This window comes from Uloborus diversus, unplaced genomic scaffold (assembly GCF_026930045.1).
Source record: "Uloborus diversus isolate 005 unplaced genomic scaffold, Udiv.v.3.1 scaffold_12, whole genome shotgun sequence".
NCBI classification, from domain to species: Eukaryota; Metazoa; Arthropoda; class Arachnida; order Araneae; family Uloboridae; genus Uloborus; species Uloborus diversus.
The window spans coordinates 8,389,118-8,413,492 of record NW_026557876.1 but is presented as its reverse complement, the minus strand read 5'-3'; the positions used below and the strand labels follow the sequence as shown (position 1 = coordinate 8,413,492).

The following is a 24,375-nucleotide window of genomic DNA, read 5'->3' as shown; positions in this document are numbered from 1 at the left end:
ATAGTACACCTCGGTTCCGTTATAAAATTAGACGTACTTAATTGCATTACTTGTGTTGTGTTTATGTGTTCTTTGTATGATTATGCATTTAATTTTTTGTTAATTTTATCTTATGTTATAAACTGGCTCTAAATTAAGCTCTTCTCTGATCTCTGAGTGGTGGGAGCTAGTCAGGCTATTGCACAGCCTTTACTCCCATCTACTCAATCAGGGATTCTCAAATAGACAGGGAGAAATATATTTCTGTTTGTAATTTCCTTTTATTTCATATGTTAAATGCATATTTGTAAATAATATATATATATATATATATATATATATATATATATATATATATATATATATATATATATATATATATTTCCCTGACTGAAATAAAATGAATTGAATTGGATTTATGCATTCATTCACTCCTTTTCTTATTCAGTTAACTCTTATTTTATTTCCTTCATATATTAACTAATTTGTCTAATTATTCGTTTATTCTTTCAGAATATTTTCATTTAGTCATTCAACCTTTTATATAATGCCAAAAATAAAGAATACTGTTTCAATGCAAGTTTTACTATAAAATACAATGATCTTTTCTTAAGTACTGAAATTTTCAAAACAAAATTCCAAGTTTTTCATTTTGAAAACGCGCAGTCATCTTAACTATTTAACTTTGCCCCATATTCCCCTATATATTTTTCAACAGAAAAATTCATATTTTTGATTAGTTCATCAAACAAGTAAAACAAATACATTGCATAAAAAATTCAATCAACTATTTTATTTTCTCAATGTTGTCATATTTGCATATACATGTTTTGTTTTTTCTCATTTTTGGAGTTTTTACATATTTTCCACTTTTGTTTGGAATGTTGCAATTAAGAAGCTCTTACTAGCAAATAGTTTGCTTTTGCTCACATGTATAAGCATTTGGCACCACACATGTCAGGATTTTTCTTTTTTTTTTCATACAAATATAATCCAAAGTAGCCATTCAAAACAGACTAGAGGATTTTGAAAAGTTCTTTTGAGACAGTTTAAAAGTTTGATTGTGAAAAGACAAACAATAATACTTAAAACACATAAGGAACAGAAATTGGGAAGACAAATTGAGACATAAAGAAGAAAGCACAGCTTTTTTGTTTTGTTTTTTATGATAGCCTTTTTTGCCTTGCATTATTATCACAGTAGCTTTAACGTTGTATTTCCAGTAACTGTATTTTCTGTTATAATAGTCCTTTCTTACTTATTCATAGATTATTTGATATTAAAAACTCGCTTCAAAAGCATCTAAAAACGTAGCTTAAGAAACTGGTATTAGATTTGCAGAATTTAAAATACATGAAAAATACATTTTTGAATGTTTAAAAACAAGAGATGGATTTATTACATTGATCATATCACAGTAGTTTTATCAAAAAAGTAAAAACATCTCATATTATAAGCTTTTTAATCTTATCACAGTATATCTTTTAAATCTCTGTTTTAAGGAGCTTGGGTTATCACAGCAAGCATTTGTTAATATGCAATAAAAGTCTAAGCCTATGTTCAAAGGTCATGGTACTGATTTGAATGAAAAATATTGTGTCTAATTGTAATCGGCATGAAATATTATATAATCAAAACTATTTACATGGTATAGTCATTTTTTGAAATTTTGCTTTAATTCCGAAATATTTTATGTCCATTATTTTTGAAAACTAAGAAATAAATTTTTCCGAGGTTGTAATGAAAAGGAAAGGCCTGATTAAGATATCAGGGGAACCAAAGCCAAATGATTTTTTGTAGCAAAATCTTTACAACTTCAGCCATTAAAGAAAACATTTTTAGCCATTAACCAAAAACATTTTTGCTATTTGGGGGCCCCTAAAACGTGGGGGCCCTAGGCCATGATCTAGTCGGCCTATTCAGTAATCAGGCCCTGTGAAAAGTCATGAGATCAACTAAGCTAGAAATCAATTAAATGTTCTAAAATGAAACATTTAATTCATTAATGATTGTAAATAATTTTTAATTGAAGAAAGCTTGTAAATACGCTATTTACGAACTTATTAAGTTTGACTTTGATAAAAGTTTAAAATTTCAAAAAATATTTAAAGGCAAATTGTTTTAAAATTAAATCCGTTTTCAAATATCAGGATAATGAACTTAATAGTAACTTATTTGGCTTAAAAATCAACAACACATTTTGACTGATATGTTCTTTCAATAGCCACGATAGTTGTTGTTAGGGCTGCCTCCATAGTTGTTGTAGTTGGGTTGTTGCTGTTTGGGGGGGGGGGCTACTGCAGCTGCTGGTTGGTCTTTTGGAATGAACTTATTTGGCTTAAAAATCAAATACACATTTTGACTGATATGTTCTCTTAATAGCCACGATAGTTGTTGTTAGGGCTGCCTCCATAGTTGTTGTAGTTAGGTTGTTGCTGTTGGGGAGCTGCTGCTGCAGGTGCTGGTGGGGCTTTTGGAATGTCATCTCCTTCAACCTTGAATCCTTCCTTACCAGCAGTGTACCTGACTACTCTTTGTTTTCCATCGGCGTCCACATACCCATAGGCCCCTTGCACACTACCGTCTGGAAGTCTGGTTTCCTCTCGGAAACTCTGGCCATCAGTTCCCTTGCCAGTGTCGTAGCCAAACTTGTAGTCTCCAGCAAGCTCCGCCCCTATGTTGACGTAATGGACGGCAGCTGGCGTGTGGGATCGTGGTTGTTGAGGTTGAGGCTGGTATGCTTGAGGTTGAGGCTGGTAGGCCTGTGGTTGTGGCTGGTACTGTTGTGGTTGAGGTTGATACGACTGTTGCTGTGATTGGTAAGCCTGGGGCTGTTGCTGGTAGGCTGGTGCATGTTGGGCTTGTTGGTAGGCCTGTTGTCCCTGGTATGGATACTGAGCGCTAGCGAAAGCGAACAGAGTTGACAAAGCAATCTGAAATTTAAAAAAAAAAAAAACAATGTTGTAAGATCTGAGAAAGAGCTGTTTTGTCTCTTAAACCTTCTCGTATGGAATTTGCACTTTGATCTCTCTCTTTAATGCTCTGTGTAGAGACAAACTTATGGTGTATTGAAAATCGGAACTATGGTTGGAAATTGATTTTATCGTATTTTCTGGACTTGTATTTTAAATAGAAATTTAGCATCGTAGAATCGCAAATTTTTAAACATTATATTTGTTTTTGCATTTTTTTAATTCAAAATGTCGAATATTCTAAACATTAAATATTAAAATAGTACACATCTCTTTCTTCTCTGTCATAATAAAATGGAATTATTTACTATTATGGACTTTACTGTTTTGTAAATCTAATTCCTCTACATATGTCATTGAATAATTCCGTGCCTTGATAAAGCCCTAGCTATTTATCCATCAATACATGCATTCTGATTTCCTTCAGTTTTAAATTCAGAAAATCGAAGAAAATAATTTAAATCGACTATTATGTGAACTAAATATAATAACGTATTTCATTTGTCAATATTGTAGTACTGTCTGCTACCAAAATCTTATGGATAACATTCGAAGCACAGTTTCTCACTTTTAAATGCATGTATTAACCCTTCTGACAACTCGTTTACTGCTATTCCGGGAACCATTGGAATAGGTTAGAAATAAAAATAGTTGAAAAAAGTAGAAATCGAAAGACCATAGTAAGAGTTTTTTTTTTTTTTTTTGACTCGAAAAGTATTTGCCCTCGTTCCACAATCGAAATTTAAGGTTTAAAAGTCTGTCAAGATTTTGAAATAAGCACCAAATTTAAAGAATTGGCGCGAATTTAACCTGCCTATTTCTCGCCAACGATTTCGCTATCTGCGAGCGATAGGACTTTCATTTGCAAAGCGTGTGAAAGATGTCTCCCATTACTCACAGAAACTCCCTAAATTTGGCGAATTGGCGAAATCCTTAAATTTTGAGAGTGGGGGACACGAGGACAAATAGTTTATGTATCCATAAAAATGTTCAAAATGATATTTTTTTTTATTATTATCGCCCGGCTTTGCACTGTCCACCTCTAAAATAAAAGGTATATCAAGTGACGCGTGTTCAAAAATCAGGCTTGAACCAAAAAAAATCAGTAAAATTTTGCTGCAGATTTCGGAAAAATAACCAAAAAGTAAACATTTTAAATCCCCCCGATTACAGGAGAAGCCTTTAAAACAAAACCCAGAATATTATTTGCTCATATTCGAGACAAAAAATGCAAACAGATCTTTCGTCTCAATGATTTCCTTCATGCTATAAATTTTCAATAAAAGCATTGTTGCGGAAAATTGAGATGAAGCACTGAATAATCATTTGAATGGAGGAAAGCCTTCGAAAACTGGGTATTTTATTTCGGAATCTAAGTTTATAATTAATAGTTTTTAATTGATATCTCCTATAACTATTATCGGAGGATTATGTTAGCCAGACATAAAGACGGGAAGATTACGAATCCATCGATACCTGGTTCGATGGTCAGTTCACTGTCGTTCGGGAGAAGAAACTTGGACATAGATACACAGGTACATACATAGATACATACGCTCAGTTTTTAATTATATAAGACTATCGTATGGTTTCCTGGTTAGTAGTAGTGAACCACTTAACCAAATAGATGACATGTGTAAGGGAGTAAAATGTACACTCTACCATGAATACACTTAGTCTTACGACCATTAAATATAACAGTTGTGCGCATTTACTTCAACGATACCTTCCTTGCTCTGTAAAAAGAGGGGGAAAAATCTATTTTGTGTTGGGGAACATTTTGTTACTCAATTTGCTTTTATTTTTATTTAATAAATATTTTTAAATTTTATATTTTTTTCTTCTTTTTATTAATTTTTATCGTTAGAAAACTTGGTTAAATGTTCCTAAACTTCGAATTCGTCAGATACTTTTTAAGAGTAAATGGTATGTACAATGACTTACCAATTTCTGTTAGATTTAAGGAACAATAAATTATTTAAACTTTAAAACTTCTAAAAGTTATTGTTTTTTTTTTTTTCAATTCTAGAAATTAGAGGAAATTTGATCTTAATTATACATTTTTTGGTACTTAAAAAAACAAATTCCAAAGAAAGAAGATTTTTTCTAGTAAAATCAATTAGAAGAATTCCTAGAAATTAGAGGAAACTTGATCTTAATTATACATTTTTTGGTACTTAAAAAAACAAATTCCAAAGAAAGAAGATTTTTTCTAGTAAAATCAATTAGAAGAATTCCTAGAAATTAGAGGAAATTTGATCTTAATTATACATTTTTCGGTACTTAAAAAAACAAATTCCAAAGAAAGAAGATTTTTTCTAGTAAAATCAATTAGAAGAATTCCTAGAAATTAGAGGAAATTTGACCTAAATTATACATTTTTCGGTACTTAAAAAAACAAATTCCAAAGAAAGAAGATTTTTTCTAGAAAAATCAATTAGAAGAATTCCTAGAAATTAGAAGAAATTTGATCTTAATTATACATTTTTCGGTACTTAAAAAAAAATTTCAAAGAAAGACGATTTGTTCTAATAAAATCAATACTCCAGCAACACCAAAAGTCAACAAAAAAAGTTATACTAGTACAATAAATAATGGGTACAAAAAGAGAGAGAAAAGATATTAAATAATTTCGAAAAAAATTAAGATCCAATTCTGTTATGAAAGTATTGTTGTTACAAAATCACTTAGTAAGCTTTAAAAAGCTCTAAGCATCATAAATCATTACTTTTATTTGCGGTGGGAAAACAAAAACACTATACATATTTATAGTCTTAGTAACGTATGTATTTAAAACAATTTTTACTTTGAACTCTTTGAAAAATATGAGCCATATCTATATTTGCGAAAATGTGTAGGTACTCTCTTTATTATTACTACTAATTCGATCCATAGTTGAAAAATAGTTACTGTTACAAAATTACAACAGTACCTACAAGATAAAATTAAAATAAGCGGTTATCATATTGCTAGAGACACATAAGTATTACTTATTTAAAAAATTATGAATATTGCAAAGTGAAGTTGATATTTTTGGGATGCATTTACAACAAGGTTGCATTAATAAATTATCATTAACAATATTTCATGGTCTTTAATGTAATTACTTATAGAATATTGATATAATTTGAAAAAAAATTGATATCGATCCCTAACTTATTCTCAATTTCTTGTTAAAAACTAGCTATTAATACAGTATTGCACATTGCATGAAAATCCTTTTCAAGTAACAAAAAAAAAAAAAAAAAAAGAAAAAGAAAAGAAAAGAAGTATTCCATCATCTTCATTGTATTTACTTAGTAAATACATTTTTAAGTTTTTTAAGCACTGATCTCAAAGCAAATTTCTAAGCTTGAAATAAGGCCTAATGTATTGTGAAAAAGGCACTAGAAACAAATGTCAGTTACGAAAACGAAGAAGAAAAATGTGAAGAAAATTAAAAAAAATTTGTTAAGGAAAATATTTTTTAAATGTTCATACAAATGAAAGAGGCTAGGATATCATTTCTGACTTAAGTGAAAATTAATTTAACAAACAAAAATAAATATAAAGTTGAAAACGATAGCAAGTTTATTAATTACCACAGATTAATAAATAACTAATTCTTAGAGGATTACAGAAAAATTGTTAACCAGTAAATTCCATTGCAATACAAATATCAGCGGTATTACTCTTAAAAAAAAAAAGTAGTTGAAGGTATAAAATAAAGTATGCGTTCTTGGAGTATAAATCGCAAACACACAAATCAACAATTATTCTAAATTGTATAAAAACTACGCTTAACATGAGAAAACAAAAAAATTAGAGAAAAAACGTCAATGTACTTATATTTTTCAAAAATTGTTTCCAAAATAAATTACAGGTTCTGAAAAAGTTTTAATTGTTTCTTTTACAAAAAGTACAAATTACATTGAAAAAGTAATTTAATAATAATTTTGTAAGTCATTAAATTGCACAAATTATAATATTAAAAATGTAAATCAGTTTAAAATATTTTCTTTTTAGCACAAAATACGGCAAAAATAGAAGAAAAATTTAAAACAATTTGCTTAGGTAAGCAATTATTACTTATTGACCGAAATTGAAAGACGCAAACGTAATTGAAAAATATTTTATAACTCTTGTAACATTTTTCATTAATTGGTAAGCATTTGAATTAGGTCACGATACAAACACGAAAGTGTTATGAACTCATTTATTAAATGAACTCGTATTTCCTCGCGACTTAAACGTCGGAGAGAAATAATTGAATTTAAGAAACGATTGGTCATACTTACAAAGGCTATCATGTTTTCGGCAAGAGAAGAGAAAAGAGAAGTGATTCCCAAAAAAGTGACCGTGTCAGTTTGCAGAGACGTTTATATACAAATGATGGAAGGAAGAGAGAAGGAAAAAGATATAACCAGCTCTCTCTTGAGGTTGTTTTCTTTTCTTTCGTCACGTGCCGCATTCTAAAGGACGAGGGAAATAGAGCTTTGAGATCCATTCGGAAAATAGCGATTCGGAAAGCGGGTAGCGAGGAAAAGTGGCATAGTGTTTTTTTATCGTCGCAAAATGGGAGGATTTTCAGTAGTTTTTTTTTCCATATCATGATTTTTTTTTCTTCAGGTTTTTCTGTCAAATTAATCGTCTGCAGTATTTTATCTAATACTTCTATTTTTAATCATTGGCAATATTTTTTTATTGTTTGTATCATTTAATTTGTTTATCGTTTGTTTGTATCATTTTATTTGCCTATCGTTTGCGCTACTATTTGTTTATTTATTTCTATTTCTTTCTTTTTTTTTTTTTTTTGTAATGGCAAAGAAAAGAGAAATGAGAAGGAACAATGAAATATTTTGATGGGAAGTGAAAGCTAGTTTTTCGAGCCCGTAACTGGCAGAGAATAATGTTTTGTGTTTTTGGAAATTGTAATAAAAATATCAAAATTATAATATAAATTTGCATTTTTGCATTTTATATCTCTATTTATTAGTGCCTGCTATGTTTTACCTTTCTTTGTATTATTTAATTTATCTATTGTCTGCGCTACTATTTATTTATTTATTTTTCTTTATTTTACTTTTTTTTTTGTAATGACAACGAAAAGAGAAATGAAAAGAAACATTGAAATATTTTGATGGAAAGTGAAAGTCAGTTTTTCTAGCCCGTTACTGGCAGAGAATAATATTTTGTATTTTTGGGAATTGTAATAAAAATATCAAAATTTTGTATTTTTGCATTTAATATCCCTATTTATTATCACCTGATATGTTTTATCATTCTTTGTATTACTTAATTTATCTATCGTCTGCGCTATTTTTACCTTTCCTGTAATGGCAACGAAAAAAGAGATGGAATACTGAAATATTTTGGGGAAAAGTAAATGTTAGTTTTCCTCGCCCGTTGTAGGTGGAGAATAAAATTTTGTATTCTTCGGAATTATGTAACCAAAAGTATGTTTTTTTTTTTTTAATTAATGGCAAGTTCAATTTTATTTGCTTGAGTGAATAAATACATTTATGTAAAAATTCCAAGAAAGTGGACCGAAGAAACAGCAGCTTTTCTTACGCTAATCTAATGATGTTAATACATTTCTTTATTTCTGAATATATATTATTTTTACGTAATATAAAGATCAATGGTTCCCATTAAGGGTTTTTTTTTTAAAGCAATCACGAATTGTTTATTGTTCTTACTTGACCGTAGTTAATTTGTCCTATTGTTTCATTATTATATTTTGTTGATTCCGGATTTTTTTTCAGCATTTTGGTTGAAAGAAATCTGGAAACAAATGAAACTCAACCACACTAAAATAATCTTAACGAATGCTGAATACGAAACGTATCTCCAATTAAGCATGTTCCAAGTTATGATTATTACCCAAAAGTTGCTTTAAAATGCACAAAATCCTCCAAAAATGGCATTAGGTCTTCAAAAAGAAATCCATTTCATACCAATATTGTTATTTTTGTTTCCAATCATTTTTTCTTACTTTAATCTATCTTAAAATGGAATAAACTAAAAAAAAAAAAATTAATTTGATTTTTGTCATCTGGAATTCAAATTATGTTTTTCGCAATCACGAGTATGTGTGTGCATGTAGGTGTGAGTGTTTGTGTGTGGGGTATGTGTAGTTGTGTATGTATGCGCATGTGTGTAGGATATGGATGCAACCTGGAGACAGCTTTCGCTATAGGAGCAGCATCGTGAGGAGCCGGTCGACGGGTGATGCTGCAGAGGGTGCTGGCGGAAAAATAAAATGATAGCACATCAAAACAGTCAAATGAAAGCAATAAGCAATCGTGATTGCTCAAAAATTGATATCAAACTATAGTAACCAAAACCAAGCCACTAGAGTAATGAAAGATGAAATAAACATGACATGTAATTTTTAGCAATCAACCAGTGATGCTAACCATTTTCTACCGGAAGGTGGCGCGTCACATCATATCACAATGATTTTCACGGGTCATAACACATATAAACTTTCAAAATATTTTAAAAATATATACATAAATAACATGGGGAAATATCGTGGGGTTACAATTGAAACACTCTAAGTCAAAAACCACGGTTTTGAGTAAACGCCGATTAAAGATTTTTTTTGCTTTGTCTACTTGGTACTTCTATTATTTTATCAAAAAAGTTAAAGCACTGGCATTTTCTTCAAAATCACGGAACAGTCTTGGTTCTCACATAGACTAATAATAAGAGTAGACCGAGCTTTCCCAGACTTACTGATGAAAAAATTGGTTCATGGATACATCATGTGACTGGTGGAAGGCTTGGCCAAAACTTTGGCAGCATGGTTGCTAGATGGCAACATTATCAAAAGTCTGGCACTCGACATGTATTTTAAGACGTAATGTGTTTTCATTATAATTTTTTTTCCAGTTGCAGAGATTGAACTGTTTTTCTTTTAGTTATGCATTATTTTGACATTAGTAATTAGTTTTTGATCACAGTTTTCAGTAACATTTATTTCATTTGGAACTGCTATACGTCAGCTTTGGCGTAAACGTAATGGCGTAAACGTTTTGCGTTAACGTAAAAATGTACTAATCGGTATCTTAAATTGAAATTGTAGGTAAAAATCTTACCGTTTGCCGATTCTTTTTGGGCGCTTGCATCTTTAATTGTTTAGAGAGTTATTGAAATCGACTAAAGAAAATGCACAATACTATCTAAACGAAAAACTCACTATATTAACAAAATATTTACAACTTAGAATAACAAATTTACAAATCGGGCTACATAAAAGATCATTCTTCCGTGTTCCATCAATTCTATTTATTTTATTTCGCGCTGGCGTTGATCGTCTGCTACGATCAACGCCCGCTGTTGCTAGGATATCCACCACTCACATGGTTTGGTTTATGAGCAGCAAAAGGGTTGCCATAGCTCGGTCTACTCTTATTATTAGTCTATGGCTTCTCATAAGTTTATTTTTTATATTACACTAACGATAGATACGGTTAGGACTAATTATCATCAATGGGGTCGTTACCAAAATTTTAGAAGTATTTTTTTCTGAAAGAGCATGCTTAAAAACATAAGATCTGACCATTTTTTAAATAATTTATTTAAGCTTAATATTTTTAAAAAATTACTTAAATCGTTGCGCTTTCATTGTTTACACTTCTGTCGTGTGACATCACAAATGATGAAATGTCATTCAATGTTGCCATTCACAGAACAAAATATTTAATTCGCATCTTTACTCACGTGTAATTTCAACGATAGGATTGATAGCAAGCGCAGAACGCAATTTTAATTCGCTGCTTGATTATTACAATGTGGAAACGTAATAGAAAGATGCGCCAAATTGCATCATTTGACGTCATAAAGACTTTGTTGGAAAAATCGGACATTTTAAAAAATTAATTAAAAAAACTGTTGGGAAAATGAAAGTATTTTCTGAGTCCATGTACTTCTTTTTGCTCATTCTATCCATTTCAATGACTAAAAGTAGTACTTTTGACTGAAAGAATAAGTAAGTAAAAGTACTAAAGTACTTTTGACTGACCCCATTGTATGACTTTGTGTTTTCCGCAATATTTGTGTGTCTTTTCCAACTCTGAAATATAAAAGAAAAAAATAAGCTATGACTTAATACATTTCGCCAGTCAAAAGAACTGATTTCTGTGATCAAGAAAAGCTAAAAATCCGAAAATCAATTATATTTGATTTAGTGGGTTTCACTTATAACCCCACGATATGTACAAATTGAAAAACTATAATTGTCGTTGGTATTTATTCGTCTGTCATCACTTGATGCTTCTTTAATTAAATGCATATTTTCATTACTTTCTTTTACAAAAAAGAAAGTATTCGCGAAAAAAAAATTCACTCAAAAATCGGCCTTAATTTTCATTTTGCTCACCCCGAATGAATTTATTTTTTAACTCGACCACATGTTGATATATGCTTAGGAACGTACAGACACCTGAAATATCCATTTTGACGATCCTCGAGTTAGTTACAACGAGTTTTCTCGTGACGTCAGTATGTATGTGTGTATGTCACATAACTCAAGAACGGAATGTCCTAGAAAGTTGAAATTTTGTACGTAGACACCTAGTGGGGTCTAATTGTGCACCTTCTCTTTTGGTAGCATTCGGGTGTTTCTAAAGGTGTTTTTTGCACCTTTTTGATGGGAAATCATTGTTAATTTCGATGTAAACTCAAGTGGTGTTATAATTTGGCGGAATCTTGGCGAAAAATCGCCAGTCTTTTAGTCGCCAAGTTCTGTCGCCAACTTGGCGAAAAATTTGGCGATTTTTTTATTTTTTAAAATCTGGTTTCAATTTGGCCACTGTTGGTGATATATAGAGAGTAAACTATTGAATCACATTAAAACTGCCAATAATGAGAAAATGACATTAAATTGGAGTAAAAGGAAGTCATGTGATGCACACATCAGCTCGTTTAGAGACCAATTTTCGAATACTTGGCTCAAAGTTAGTGACGTTGTTATTAATTGTGCTTTTCGATTAGTAACATGAAACGAAACAACAGGACACACGAATCCGCTTCGAAGGTTGAGCATCATTGCTGTAGTCTAAAAATATTGGTTGGTCTCTAGTTAGTCCTTACCATATAAAATTGATTATTAGGATATTTAAGATATGTGAGGCAGAAGCAAAGGGATGTAAGTGGACATTTTTAAGTTTTGAGCAAAACGCGTTTAAAGATAGCATCCTAGGTAGGCTCTCATTGAAATACTTCTCTAAATCTTGCTGTATAGCAGCAACTACCAGAGCTACTACTACCATCCCTTGCCCCAAGACAGAGGAGAGGTTCACCTACCATCTGTACTGGTCATCTCCAAATTTTTAATTTTGCCACTTACTCCCTTTGCTTCTCACTGCCTCAAATGAAAAATATGAACAGTAAAACTTTGTAGAACATTATTATTGAGCAATCACGATTGCTTATTGCTTTCATTTGACTGTTTTTGGCGTGCTATCATTTTATTTTCCCACCGCCACCCTCCGCACCATCACCGTCGACCGGCTCCTCCCGATGCTGCTCCATTAGCGAAAGCCGTCTCCAGGTTGCATCCATGTCCTACACACACGCGCATACATACACAACTACACACACACACACACAAACACATACACAAACACATACACACACACAAACACATACACACACGCATACATACAGACACCTACACATACACGCACACAACTACCCACACATTCATGCCTGCACACAGACACAAACACATATGCCTACACACACATACACATACCCCGCCCCCCACGCACACAAACACTCATACACACAACTACCAACTCTCATGCCTGCACACAGACACAAACACACATGCCTACACACACATACACATACCCCCTGCACACAAACCCTCCACACACAAACACACACGCCTACATACACGCACTCGTGATTGCGAAAAACATAATTTGAATTCAAGATGTCAAAATTCAAATTATTATTATTTTTAGATATGTTGAGTAAACCCCTGGCTGAAGATCTTGAATGCAAAACTTTTAATTTGTCGGAAAAAAAATAAGGTTTTTATTGAAGACTTTGTTTCGAAAATGTAATGATGTTGACATCTTTCCCTCTTTCTGAATACATATTTTTAGATACATTTAGATCAGTGGTGCGCAATCTACAGCCAGCGAAGCTGGCCCGAGTGGCTTGTTTTGTTCAACGTTACAAACCTAAAATCAAGATTAGTTACACTAACACCAATTTAGAGTCGAATCTTTTTTAATGATTGTTATTATTATTATTATCATCATTACTTTTATTATCTTAACGCTACAATTATCAAACTATTATTCGATTTGTTATCATTGTGCTTATGAGTATCACCCTCATGATATCCTCATCATTATGATTATCATTATCTCGACCATCGTTGCCATCATCATTCACATCATTATCACTATAATCATTATTTTTATTATCTTAACGCTACTTAATCAAACTATTTTTCGATTTGTTATCATTGTGCTTATAAGTATCACCCTCATGATATCCTCATCATCATGATTATCATTATCTCGAACATCGTCACCACCATTATTCACGTCATTTTCACTATAATCATTATATTTATTATCTTAACGCTACTTAATCAAACTATTATTCGATTTGTTATCATTGTGCTTATAAGTATCACCCTCATGATATCCTCATCATTATGATTATCATTATCTCGAACATCGTTACCACCATTATTCACATCATTTTCACTGTAATCATTATTTTTATTATCTTAACGCTACTATTATCAAACTATTATTCGATTTGTTATCATTGTGCTTATAAGTATCACCCTCATGATATCCTCATCATTATGATTATCATTATCTCGACCATCGTTACCACCATTATTCACATCATTTTCACTATAGCCATTATTATTATTCTTCAATACTATTGTAATTAAAATTACTATCATGAAAAAGATTAAATTCCGGAAAAGTCTGTGTGTTTGTGTATGTTTGTGTGTCTGTAACTCAGTCTTCTCCGCTCTGCCTATCTCCCTTGAATGGGTACGAGATATCTAGAGAAAGTAATTCTACCCTGTCTCAACCCTATAATTTGAGTCAAGGAGGAGATATGAATTGAAAAATCTTTACTAATAATGAAACTGAAAATCAATGTCTGGATATCTGTCTGGATGTCTGGATCTTTGTGACGCGCATAGTGCCTAGACCGTTCCGCCGATTTTCAAGAAATTTGGCAAAAACTTAGTTTGTAGCATGAGAATGTGTACCTCGAAGCGATTTTTCGAAAATTCGATTTTGTTCTTTTTATATTCTAATTTTAATAACATTTTACGAGCAAATTATCACAACGTGGAAGTTTAAATTACGAAATTATCATAACGTGGAACCGTAAAAAGGGCGAGCAAATGAACATTGTAGTCATTATTAATATTTTTGATTAATTATCAATTATATCATATTTGTTATAGTCATTATCATACTAAGTCTCATAATTTTTATCACCACTATCCTGATAAACATTATTTTAATTGCAAACATTGTTATTGGTATTTTCATTATCTTTATCATCCGTATTTTCATTATCATTATTGTTTTTATTAATTATCATTAATATTATCATTAAAATAATTATTATTATCATAATAAGAATCGTTATTATTATCACCATCATCATTATTATCACTATTCATTTTCATCAACGTTATCATTCTTATTTTCATCACCATAACCATTATTTTTTCATCAATATCATCATCGTTTTTATTACTGTTTTCATCATTATTATCATTATTTACCGTCATTATCTTCATGAGAACTATTCTGTTAAAAAAAGGTAAAACGTATGTTTTAAAAATTATTACTTTTGCACTTAACAATGTTATTTTTTGATACGTTTTGATTGTTTTTCATGTTTTATAAGTTTTGATGAATTCTTGATTACTATAACTTTAATTTTTCGAAATTAATTGGACTACTTAAGAATTGCACTTAGCCACATGTAACAAAGTTCCACCAAATCTAGTGTGTCAATATTTTTTTTTACTAGTCTATTGTTAACATGGGGCTTGAAGATTGCCTAATAATGTTCATAAAGAATAAAAGTTCTGGGCTAAGGGGCTACTACTAATAAAAATAGTTACTAAATTAAAGTAGTTACTAAATTAAAAGTGTCGAATGATTATAGACAACTACCTAAATTTTTGAACTTTCAAAGTTGTTTTAACATACTGTAATTTTATCAAAAATAATATAACTGCTGTTAGCCTAGTGCTTTAAAATTGCCAGTAATGTTCCTAAAGAATAAAAGTCCTAAACTAAGGTTCTACTACTAATAAAAATAGTTACTATGTTAAAAGTGTCTACTTATCATGGACAACTAAGAACTTTAATGTTTAATGAATAGAATGTAATTTACTAAAAATAATATAGAGATTGGCATAAAGAATTTGAATGAAGTTTCTACATTGTTTTTTTAAACGAAACTTGAAGTTGGGGAAAAAAGAACCATCAATTGCTTAAATAAATAAGCCATAAATTACTATACGTCGTAATTATATATTTAAAGAGAGCAAGAAAAAACGATGATGGATAAGTTGTAGTATTAAAAGAAGACTATCGTTATAATTAATCCGTTACTGATTAATTGGTTGACGACCGATTACCTTTGACCGATCAATCCGTAGATAATTGGTAATCAGCCATTTTGCTTATCGGTGCATCTCTACCAGAAAATTACAGTTCCTCTAGTGCTCACAATTTCGCCTCTCGTATTTCAGTTATGCGGTAAAAACTCTAATAATTCAAGTCTGAAACCCAGGGATGGATACAAGGGAAGGGCGACGGAGGCGATCGCCCTCCCTTGAAAGATTCTCCACCGGTAATTTTTTGAAAGTGAAGTTCAAAAACTCAAATTTAGACGAGTTTCATTGACGTTGAGAGAAGGGAGGTTTGAGTTTTGGATCCTATCCCGGAACTGTTTTGGAATTGAAGTCCAAAACTTATGAGATCAATATTTTAAAATCAGTGTACAATAGTAAAATGTAAGTAATAAAAATCAATCGCCTCTTCCTCGAAAAATTTGAATGCAACGGCCCTTGAGTCTGAAAGCTTCAAGTTAGGAATCGAAAGAACTAGACGTAAGCCACTTTCGCACGAAAATATCTCCCCAATCTGTTCCAAATTCGAAGGCCGGTCCACGAACAGCAATCCACGCTACATACGTCACAGACGGACAACTCTTTTCACTGTCATTCAGCGTGCAAAGGTCCTGTTACCCGCTTCGCTTTAGGAATGACCTTACCCCGTCTAGGAAGTTTTTCTTCAGAAGCGATGGCACGCGAACACCCTTTGTGTCAAAACGAAACTGATGCAAATTTATTGTTGGATTTTTTTTCTAGGCGTTGCCGCGATTAAAAAAATGCGTTTGTTGAGTATACAGCAAGGTGTTAGCATTGGAGGGAGGGAGGTTGCGTGTTTGTGTATGATACAAGATCGGCCTTCGGCAACCGATGGCGAAATGTGACGTCAGTTGTGTTACGTAGACCCTTTTTATTTTGAAAGATTCTACTTGTAGTTCGATGTTGGCTCGGCTCGCGTTTTATCGGATTATCGAAGATCGGACCATCGGGGATCTACTGTTTTGCATCTTCATTGTTGTTGTTTTTTTCTTAGACTGTGACTTGCGTTGTATGTTATGCTTGGGATATATGATATTTCAATTTTTATTGTCAACTTTTTTTCTCTTGAAACCAAAAACTGAAAATCTACATGATTTTACCAGTTTTTAATGGCGAAAATAATTTTTTAGTTGATTTTAAAAATTGAAATTTTTGAACTGTTCAAAAAATACCCTTAAAATAGCTAAATTAAAAAAAACGATTCATGTTCTTAATCAAAAGGTTTTCAAAAACATTTGCCTGAAGCAAATATTGGCTTAAGTTGTCCCGTAGGCGCTAATGTGAGGGTTTTAGAATCGTTTGAAATGGATGGATAAATGTTCAAATCGAAAAGTGAAATTTTCTAACAAGGTGTCCTTGCCAAGACCGTTCGAACAAAAAAAAAATCGTTCGTTTGATTCCAAAGTTACATTCATTCCAAAGTTACTAGGGAGGGAGTGACAAAGAAATCGACAGACATACATTTCCCCCTATCTCAAAACCTTTTTTCCGTTTTTTAATAGGAATTTATTTATTTATTTATGTAAGCGATATTTTAAGAAGAATTAAGCCCTCTTTCACGCTTTTTACTTCCTTTTACAAAAAAGGAAGTATTGTATTCGCGAAAAAAATTTCTCAAAAATCGACCTCAATTTCCATTTTACTCACCCCCGAATGAATGCTGAGTTTGTTTTTTCCGACTCTTGACACGTGGATAAGTGCCTAAGAACATATAGATGCGCAAAATATCCATTTTTACGATTCCCGAGTTAATTACAACGAGTTTTCTCGTGTCGTCTGTATGTGCATATGTATGTCGCATAACTCAAGAACGGTAAGTCCTAGAAAGTTGAAATTTGGTACGTAGACTCCTAGTGGGGTCTAGTTGTGCACCTCTTCTTTTGGTTGCATTCGGGTGTTTCTAAAGGGGTTTTTTGCTCCTTGTTATGGGAAATCATTGTAATTTCGATGTAAACTCAAGTGGTGTTATAATTTGGCGGAGACATGGTGATATATCGCTAGTCTTTTGGTCGCCAAGTTTTGTCGCCAACTTGGCGACAAATTTGGCGATTTTATTATTATTTTTTTAAAACTGTTTCAATTTCGCCACCTTTGGTGATATTTAGAGAGTGAACTATTGAATCACATTAAAATTGCCAGTAATGGGGAAATTGCATTAAATTGGAGTAAAAGGAAGTCATGTGATGCACACATCAGCTCGTTTTTAAAATATTTTCCATTTGCATATGACCATTAAACGTTGTATTTAAGTCATATATGTGACAAAGAACCCCCGGCGACAGTAACTTAATTTCGATAAAAAGTGCAGATACGACTTTTCTGTTTCACACATCAGCTACGTTTTTACTTTCTTCTATAGCTAACGCATAGAATAAAGTATTTAATTCGTGAAATTAAATTCATACTAAAATGTCAGTTTTGTAGTTCATATAGAAATGGCGTCTGCTCAAGAAAGATTTTCCTATCTGTTGGCAAATGATCAAAAAATTTTCAATGATTTAAAATTTTTATCTGTTACCATTCTTTGTTTCTATTTTTCAACAAATAAAATGCTTGTAATCAAAATAGGAAAGGCTTTTGAAATTATTTTCAATTTTCGCTTTTTGGTTCTTCCTTTGCAGTGATATTCCGGAAATTGATGCTGTCGTCAAACTTTTGTGTGCGTAATTTTGTTTTAGTAACCCTGTTGCTTTATGGCAACCCTTAGGGTGGTTCAAAAATACATGTAAAACAAAAGTTTCTCCTAGATACCGGGACACCCCTCCATATTTTTAGACTTGTGGATAGCAATATACTGGAAGAATTTTAGCTTTCTATTTCAACTGAAAGACGGTGCTCAACCCATTCCCCCAAACTTCAATAGTATGGGGAGGGGGGGTTAAAAAATTATTCAAACTGCGCTACATATTATAATATACACGAGTATTAAGCATATACATTGCAATAAAACACTTATTTACAAAAAAACAGGTGGGAAAAGGAAATATTTTTCAATTTGGGGCAATTTCTATGATACTGCTAATGTTAAATGGAGGGGTCATTGAGCACCGTCTCAAAATTTGAGTTAGAAGCTAAAACTTTTACAGCATAATACTATTAGTTAGTCTAAAAAAAATAGGGGTTGTCAAATAGGTGGATCTAATGTAAAATCACTCTTGTGACCGCTACTACGAAATTCTGCTATTCGCAAAAGCGGGACGATTTGATAATTAAGAAAACGGCAATCTCTTTTCATTTATGTTAAACTGGCAAAAATACCCGGCGTTGCCTGGGTCAGTAAAAATTGTAAGAAACAATCGCTACTTTCTTTCGTATTCTGTTTTAACTGAAACAACTCAAAACACATCGCTTTGACGTGATTAAAAATCGAGCTTCTTCTTTACCCATAAAAGTAAAATAGCAATAAGTATAAAGAATGAATAAATATTCATTTAGAAACGAAAGCACGAATTTAAACATATAAAAATTTGAAGAATTTCCAAAATATGAACTTACAAAAACAAAGATCACTAAAAAAACCGTGCGCTTTATTTTATAAAATAGTACACACACACAAAAGAAAAAAATAGCTCTTTAGTATGTTTCTTTAAGGGTGCAAAAAGTAGAGTTTTCAAATGTTTAAATGACTTTAAACTCATGTTTGCTCCGGAGATGCCTTTATTCAAAATTTTCATTGTGATTACTTTTAATATTACTGCTGTTAAGCAACGAATTTTCCTAACAATGTGTCTTATACTTAATCATTTAATGGGGAAATTACATGAAATTTACTGTTTTCCACCATAACTTTTTTAAACTAAGCTTTCAAGGAAAAATTATAGCCTAAGTTGCTCCCTGATAATGTAGCTATCAATGGTGAAAAAATGGTTAAAATCTGTTCAGTTGTTTTGAAGTTTACCCCGGACATCCTGACTGAAGTATTCCTTTATGTATAACTAGTGGCACCCGCACGGCTTCGCCCGCAATAGAAAAATCAAAAGGTCTTTTGGTTCGCCTGTATATTTACAAATAATGTATAGTGAATTTTCTCGCCAGTTGGCTTGTACCGACGTTACGGTTCCACGTTATGATAATTTCGTATCTCGCCAATTGGCTTGTGCCCATGTTACGGTTCCACGTTATGATAATTTCGTAATTTATGATAGTTTTTTTTTCTTAAAATTGGAATAAAAAAAGAACCACATCGAATTTTCGAAAAATCGCTTCGAGGTGCACACCCCCATGCTACATACTAACTTTGTGCCAAATTTCATGAAAATCGGCCGAATGGTCTAGGCGCTATGCGCGTCACAGACATCCTACAGACATCCTACAGACATCCTCCGGACAGAGAGACTTTCTGCTTTATTATTAGTAAAGAAGATGTAGCATTGTTTTTACAGTTCAAAGTATTTTTTTTTTAACCTCCTCCCCATACTATTAAAGTTTGGGGGAGGGGGTTGAGCACCCTCTTTATGTTGAAGTAGGAAGCTAAAATTCTTCCAGTATATTGCTATCCACAGGTCTAAAAATATTGAAAGGTGTCCCGGTATCTGGGAGAAATTTTTTTTTACACGTATTTTGAACCACCCACGTATTTTGTGCGTAGTATCAATATCTTTTTACAGTGGAGACAGACTGCAACGCTTTGAGAAAGTTCTAATTCTTCAGAGGGTGCTCCGAATCGAAAAAGTTTTGGAATCCTTGATCTAATTAAAACGTAGTTAATGACAGTGAAATTTCAAAGCTTTTTTCTGCCATATCTTCCTCTACAATTTAGAAAGATGTATTCCAAGTTAACTGAAAAAACGAGCTGTTATGTGCATCACGTGACTTCCTTTTCCGCTAATTTAATGATAAAAGTGACTTGGACTTGGAGTAAGCAAAGAAACACTTTACATATTTTCGCCCCAAATTTGTTGCGAAATGAAGCAAAAAAGGAAAAAAAAAAGTTTAATTCAAATTAATTTTCCCAATATTGGCAATTTTAATGTGATTTAATGGTTAACTCTCTAAATATCACCAATAGTGGAAAAATTAAAACCAGATTTTTTAACAAAAGACGCCTACTTTGTCGCCAAGTTGGCGACAAAACTTGGCGACCAAAAGCTTGGTGATATATCGCCAAGTATTAACCAAATTATCACTCCACTTGAGTTTGCATTGAAATTAACAATGACTTCCTTCCAAAAAGGTGTAAAAGACCCCCTTTTTGAGCATCCGAATGCACTCAAAAAAGGAGGTGCACAACTAGATCCCACTAGGAGTCAACGTACCAAATTTCAACTTTCTACTACATACCGTTTTTGAGTTATGCGACATACATACAGACGTCACGAGAAAACTCGTTGTAATTAACTCGGGAATCGTCAAAATAGATATTTCGCGTGTCTATACATTTTTAGGCCACGTGTGGTCGAGTCGAAAAAAAAAACTCTACATTCATTCGGGGGTGAGCAAAATGGAAATTAAGGCAAATTTTTGAGTGAAAATTTTTTCGCGAATATAATACTTTCATTTTTGTAAAAGGAAGTAAAAAAGCAAAACAAGCGAAGATGATACGTTTCTCGCGTTGAATACATTGATATCCACTCCATCTATCACAATCACAAATGCATCATCTTAATTGAAGCTATTCATCATTCAGTGCTTCAATAAACGAGGGGCCGTGTTTTTTTCTCCGTTCAGCTATTCAATAACACTATAAATATTCATCCGGGAATACCCGGAAACGGAGCGATATCCGGCCCTCTGATTGTACCCGCGATCTATCCGTACTCGTATTGAATTGCGCGGGTCTTTTTGACGCAATCCATCTTGGTGAACAATAATTGAACGACTAACAAACGAGACTACACGGCAAATAATCTATTTTGATAGATGGGACATTGTTGTGTGAGGTGTGGTCGCGGTTACGGTTATTGCTGGAGACTTAGGAAAAAGATGAAGGGCTTTCAGAAATAAAATCTTATAACACGGTTTGCGCCAATTGAAAACCTGAATGTTAATAATGACTGATTAGGTGGAGGGTATTTGTGTGTGCGGGTTGTTTTTATTTTTATTTTTTCTTTATATGAATTGAATGTTACTCCCTCCGTACCAAACTAGCTGCTACATTTCAATACTTTTTGCTGGTTCTTAATACTGATGTTTTCTGGAGACTCAAGATAAAGATGGAAGGCTATTGGAAAAAGCAGTTTTATAACAGGGTTTGCGTCAATTGAAAACCTGAATGTTAATAATATCTGATCAGGGTGGAGGGTATTTGCGTGTAGGGTATTTTAATTTTCAGTTTTCTTCATATGAGTTGAATGATAATCCCTCCGTCCCAAACGAGTTGCTATATTTGAATACTTTGTACTGGTTCTTGGTACTGATGTTTTCTAGAGGCTCAAGATAAAGATAAATGGCTATTGGAAAAAGTAGTTTTATAGCAGGGTTTGCGTCAATTGAAAACCTGAATGTTAATAATGTCTGATTAGGTGGAGGGTATTTGTGTGTAGGGTATTTTAATTTTCAGTTTTCTTCATATGAGTTGAATGATAATCCCTCCGTCCCAAACGAGTTGCTATATTTGAATACTTTGTACTGGTTCTTGGTACTGATGTTTTCTAGAGGCTCAAGATAAAGATAAATGGCTATTGGAAAAAGTAGTTTTATAGCAGGGTTTGCGTCAATTGAAAACCTGAATGTTAATAATGTCTGATTAGGTGGAGGGTATTTGTGTGTAGGGTATTTTAATTTTCAGTTTTCTTCATATGTGAGTTGAATGATAATCCCTCCGTCCCAAACTAGTTGCTATATTTGAATACTTTGTACTGGTTCTTGGTTCTTCATATGAATTTAATGTTACTCCCTCCGTACCCAACTAATTGTTACATTTCAATACTTTTTGCTGGTTCTCGATACTGATGTTTTCTGGAGACTCAAGATAAAGATCAAAGGCTATTGAAAAAAGTAGTTTTATAACAGGTTTTGCGTGAGTTGAAAACCCGAATGTTAGTAATTCCTCAATAGGTGGAGAGTATTTGTGTGAAGGGTATTTTAATTTTCGGTTTTCCTATTTTTTCATATGAATTGAATGATGCTCCCTCCTTCCCAAACTAGTTGCTACATATGAATATCTTGTGCTGATTCTTGATATTGATGTTTTTGGAGGCTTAAAATAAAGGTCAAAAGATTTTGGAAGTAGTAGTTTTATAACAGGGTTTGCGTCAATTGAAAACCTGAATGTTAATAATGTCTGATTAGGCGGAAGGTATTTGTGTAGGATATTTTTATTCTGAATTTTTTTTTTTTTTCATATGAATTGAATGATGCTCCCTTCATCCCAAACTAGTTGCTACATTTGAATACTTTGTACTGGTTCTTAATACTGACATTTTCTGGGGATCAATAGAAATATGAAGGAGTTTTGAAAGAAGTAGTTTTATTACCGGGTTAGCGTTTATTGAAAACCTTAATGTAATAATGTCTGATAGGGCAGAGGATATTTATGTGCAAGGTATTTTGGTTTTCGATGTTCTGTTTTCTTCATATGAATTGAATGATACTCCCTCCGCACCAAACTATTTGCTGCCTTTGAATACTTTTTACTGGTTCTTGATACTGATGATTTCTGGAAGCTCAAGATAAAGATGGACCGCGCTTTTGCTATTGTAGTTTAATAACAGTAACAGGGTTTGCGTCAATTGAAAAGCTAAATACTAATAATACACTCCTGTTTGTGAAAATTGCAACACCATGAAGGAAGCATCATAGTTGAATGAAACTTAATACACAGTTGAGTGGTAATGGTACAAATAAATCATTACATTTTCAAACCAAACAAACAATAAAAAGAGATAGAAATTAGCATTTTGTGTGGCCACCACGCGGCGCAATAAGAGTTGCTACACGATTCGGCTTGCAGTGAAACAAAGTTTGAATATCTGCCTGCGAAAGTGTATTCCATATTGTTCGTATGCGCAACCCAAGTTCGTCTGTCGAAGCAACAGGACGAGGATCACGAGTGTGACGCCGCCCAACGAAATCCCACACATGTTCAATCGGTGACATATCCGGGGAATATGCAGGCCAAGGAAGAAGATGCACCTGTTACGAATCAAGGTAGGATTTGACAGGCCTGGCGACATGTGGACAGGCATTATCCTGCTGGAATACAGCCCCCGGCAATTCTTGCAGGAAAGGAACAGCTTGGGGCTGTAAAACTTCATTTATGTATCGGGTACTGTTCAAATTGCCACAATTCGTAGCAATAGTGATCGTCCATCATATGCTATGGCACCCCCAGACCGTAACTCTGGGTGTTCGTCCACCGCGGCTATCGATAATGCACTCCGGAATGTGTCGTTCACCGGCATAGCGCCTGACACGAATTCGGCTATCATGGTGCCACAAATTGAAGCGGGATTCGTCAGAAAAGACGATCTGCTGTCAATCAGCACGCCAACCCCTATGCACATTGGCCCATTGTAGTCGCAGGCGGCGATGGTTTTGCGTGAGAGGATTCCTGTATAAAGGAATCCTTCTGCGCAGCCCACGCTGCAGCAGACGTCTCCGAATTGATGAAGCACACAATGAAACACTTGTAGCTGTTGACCCCTGTGCTGCCAATTGTCTAGAAGCTGTGCGGTTTGTCAGCGCCATACGCACCAGGTGTCTGTCATCGCGAGCTGACGTCACATTTCGAGGTCCACTCCTGGATTTCCGAGCTGTCCGACCCTCGTCCGTCCACGGCTTCCAAACACGCATGATTGTGCTGCTGTTACACCGCACACGAGTGCCTACTGC

At 33.1% G+C, this 24,375-nt stretch overlaps 1 protein-coding gene across 1 annotated transcript in view; it reads right to left on the bottom strand.

Annotated features, from left to right (window-relative positions):
* Positions 1 to 1,737: 1,737 nt before the first annotated feature.
* LOC129232457 (basic salivary proline-rich protein 2-like) overlaps positions 1,738 to 24,375 on the bottom strand; it is a 49,893-nt gene continuing 27,255 nt past the window's right edge. The window contains exon 3 of the mRNA XM_054866602.1: positions 1,738 to 2,912. Coding sequence (XP_054722577.1) covers positions 2,355 to 2,912 — 558 coding nt within the window. The 3' untranslated portion in view covers positions 1,738 to 2,354. The remainder of the gene's footprint in view (positions 2,913 to 24,375) is intronic.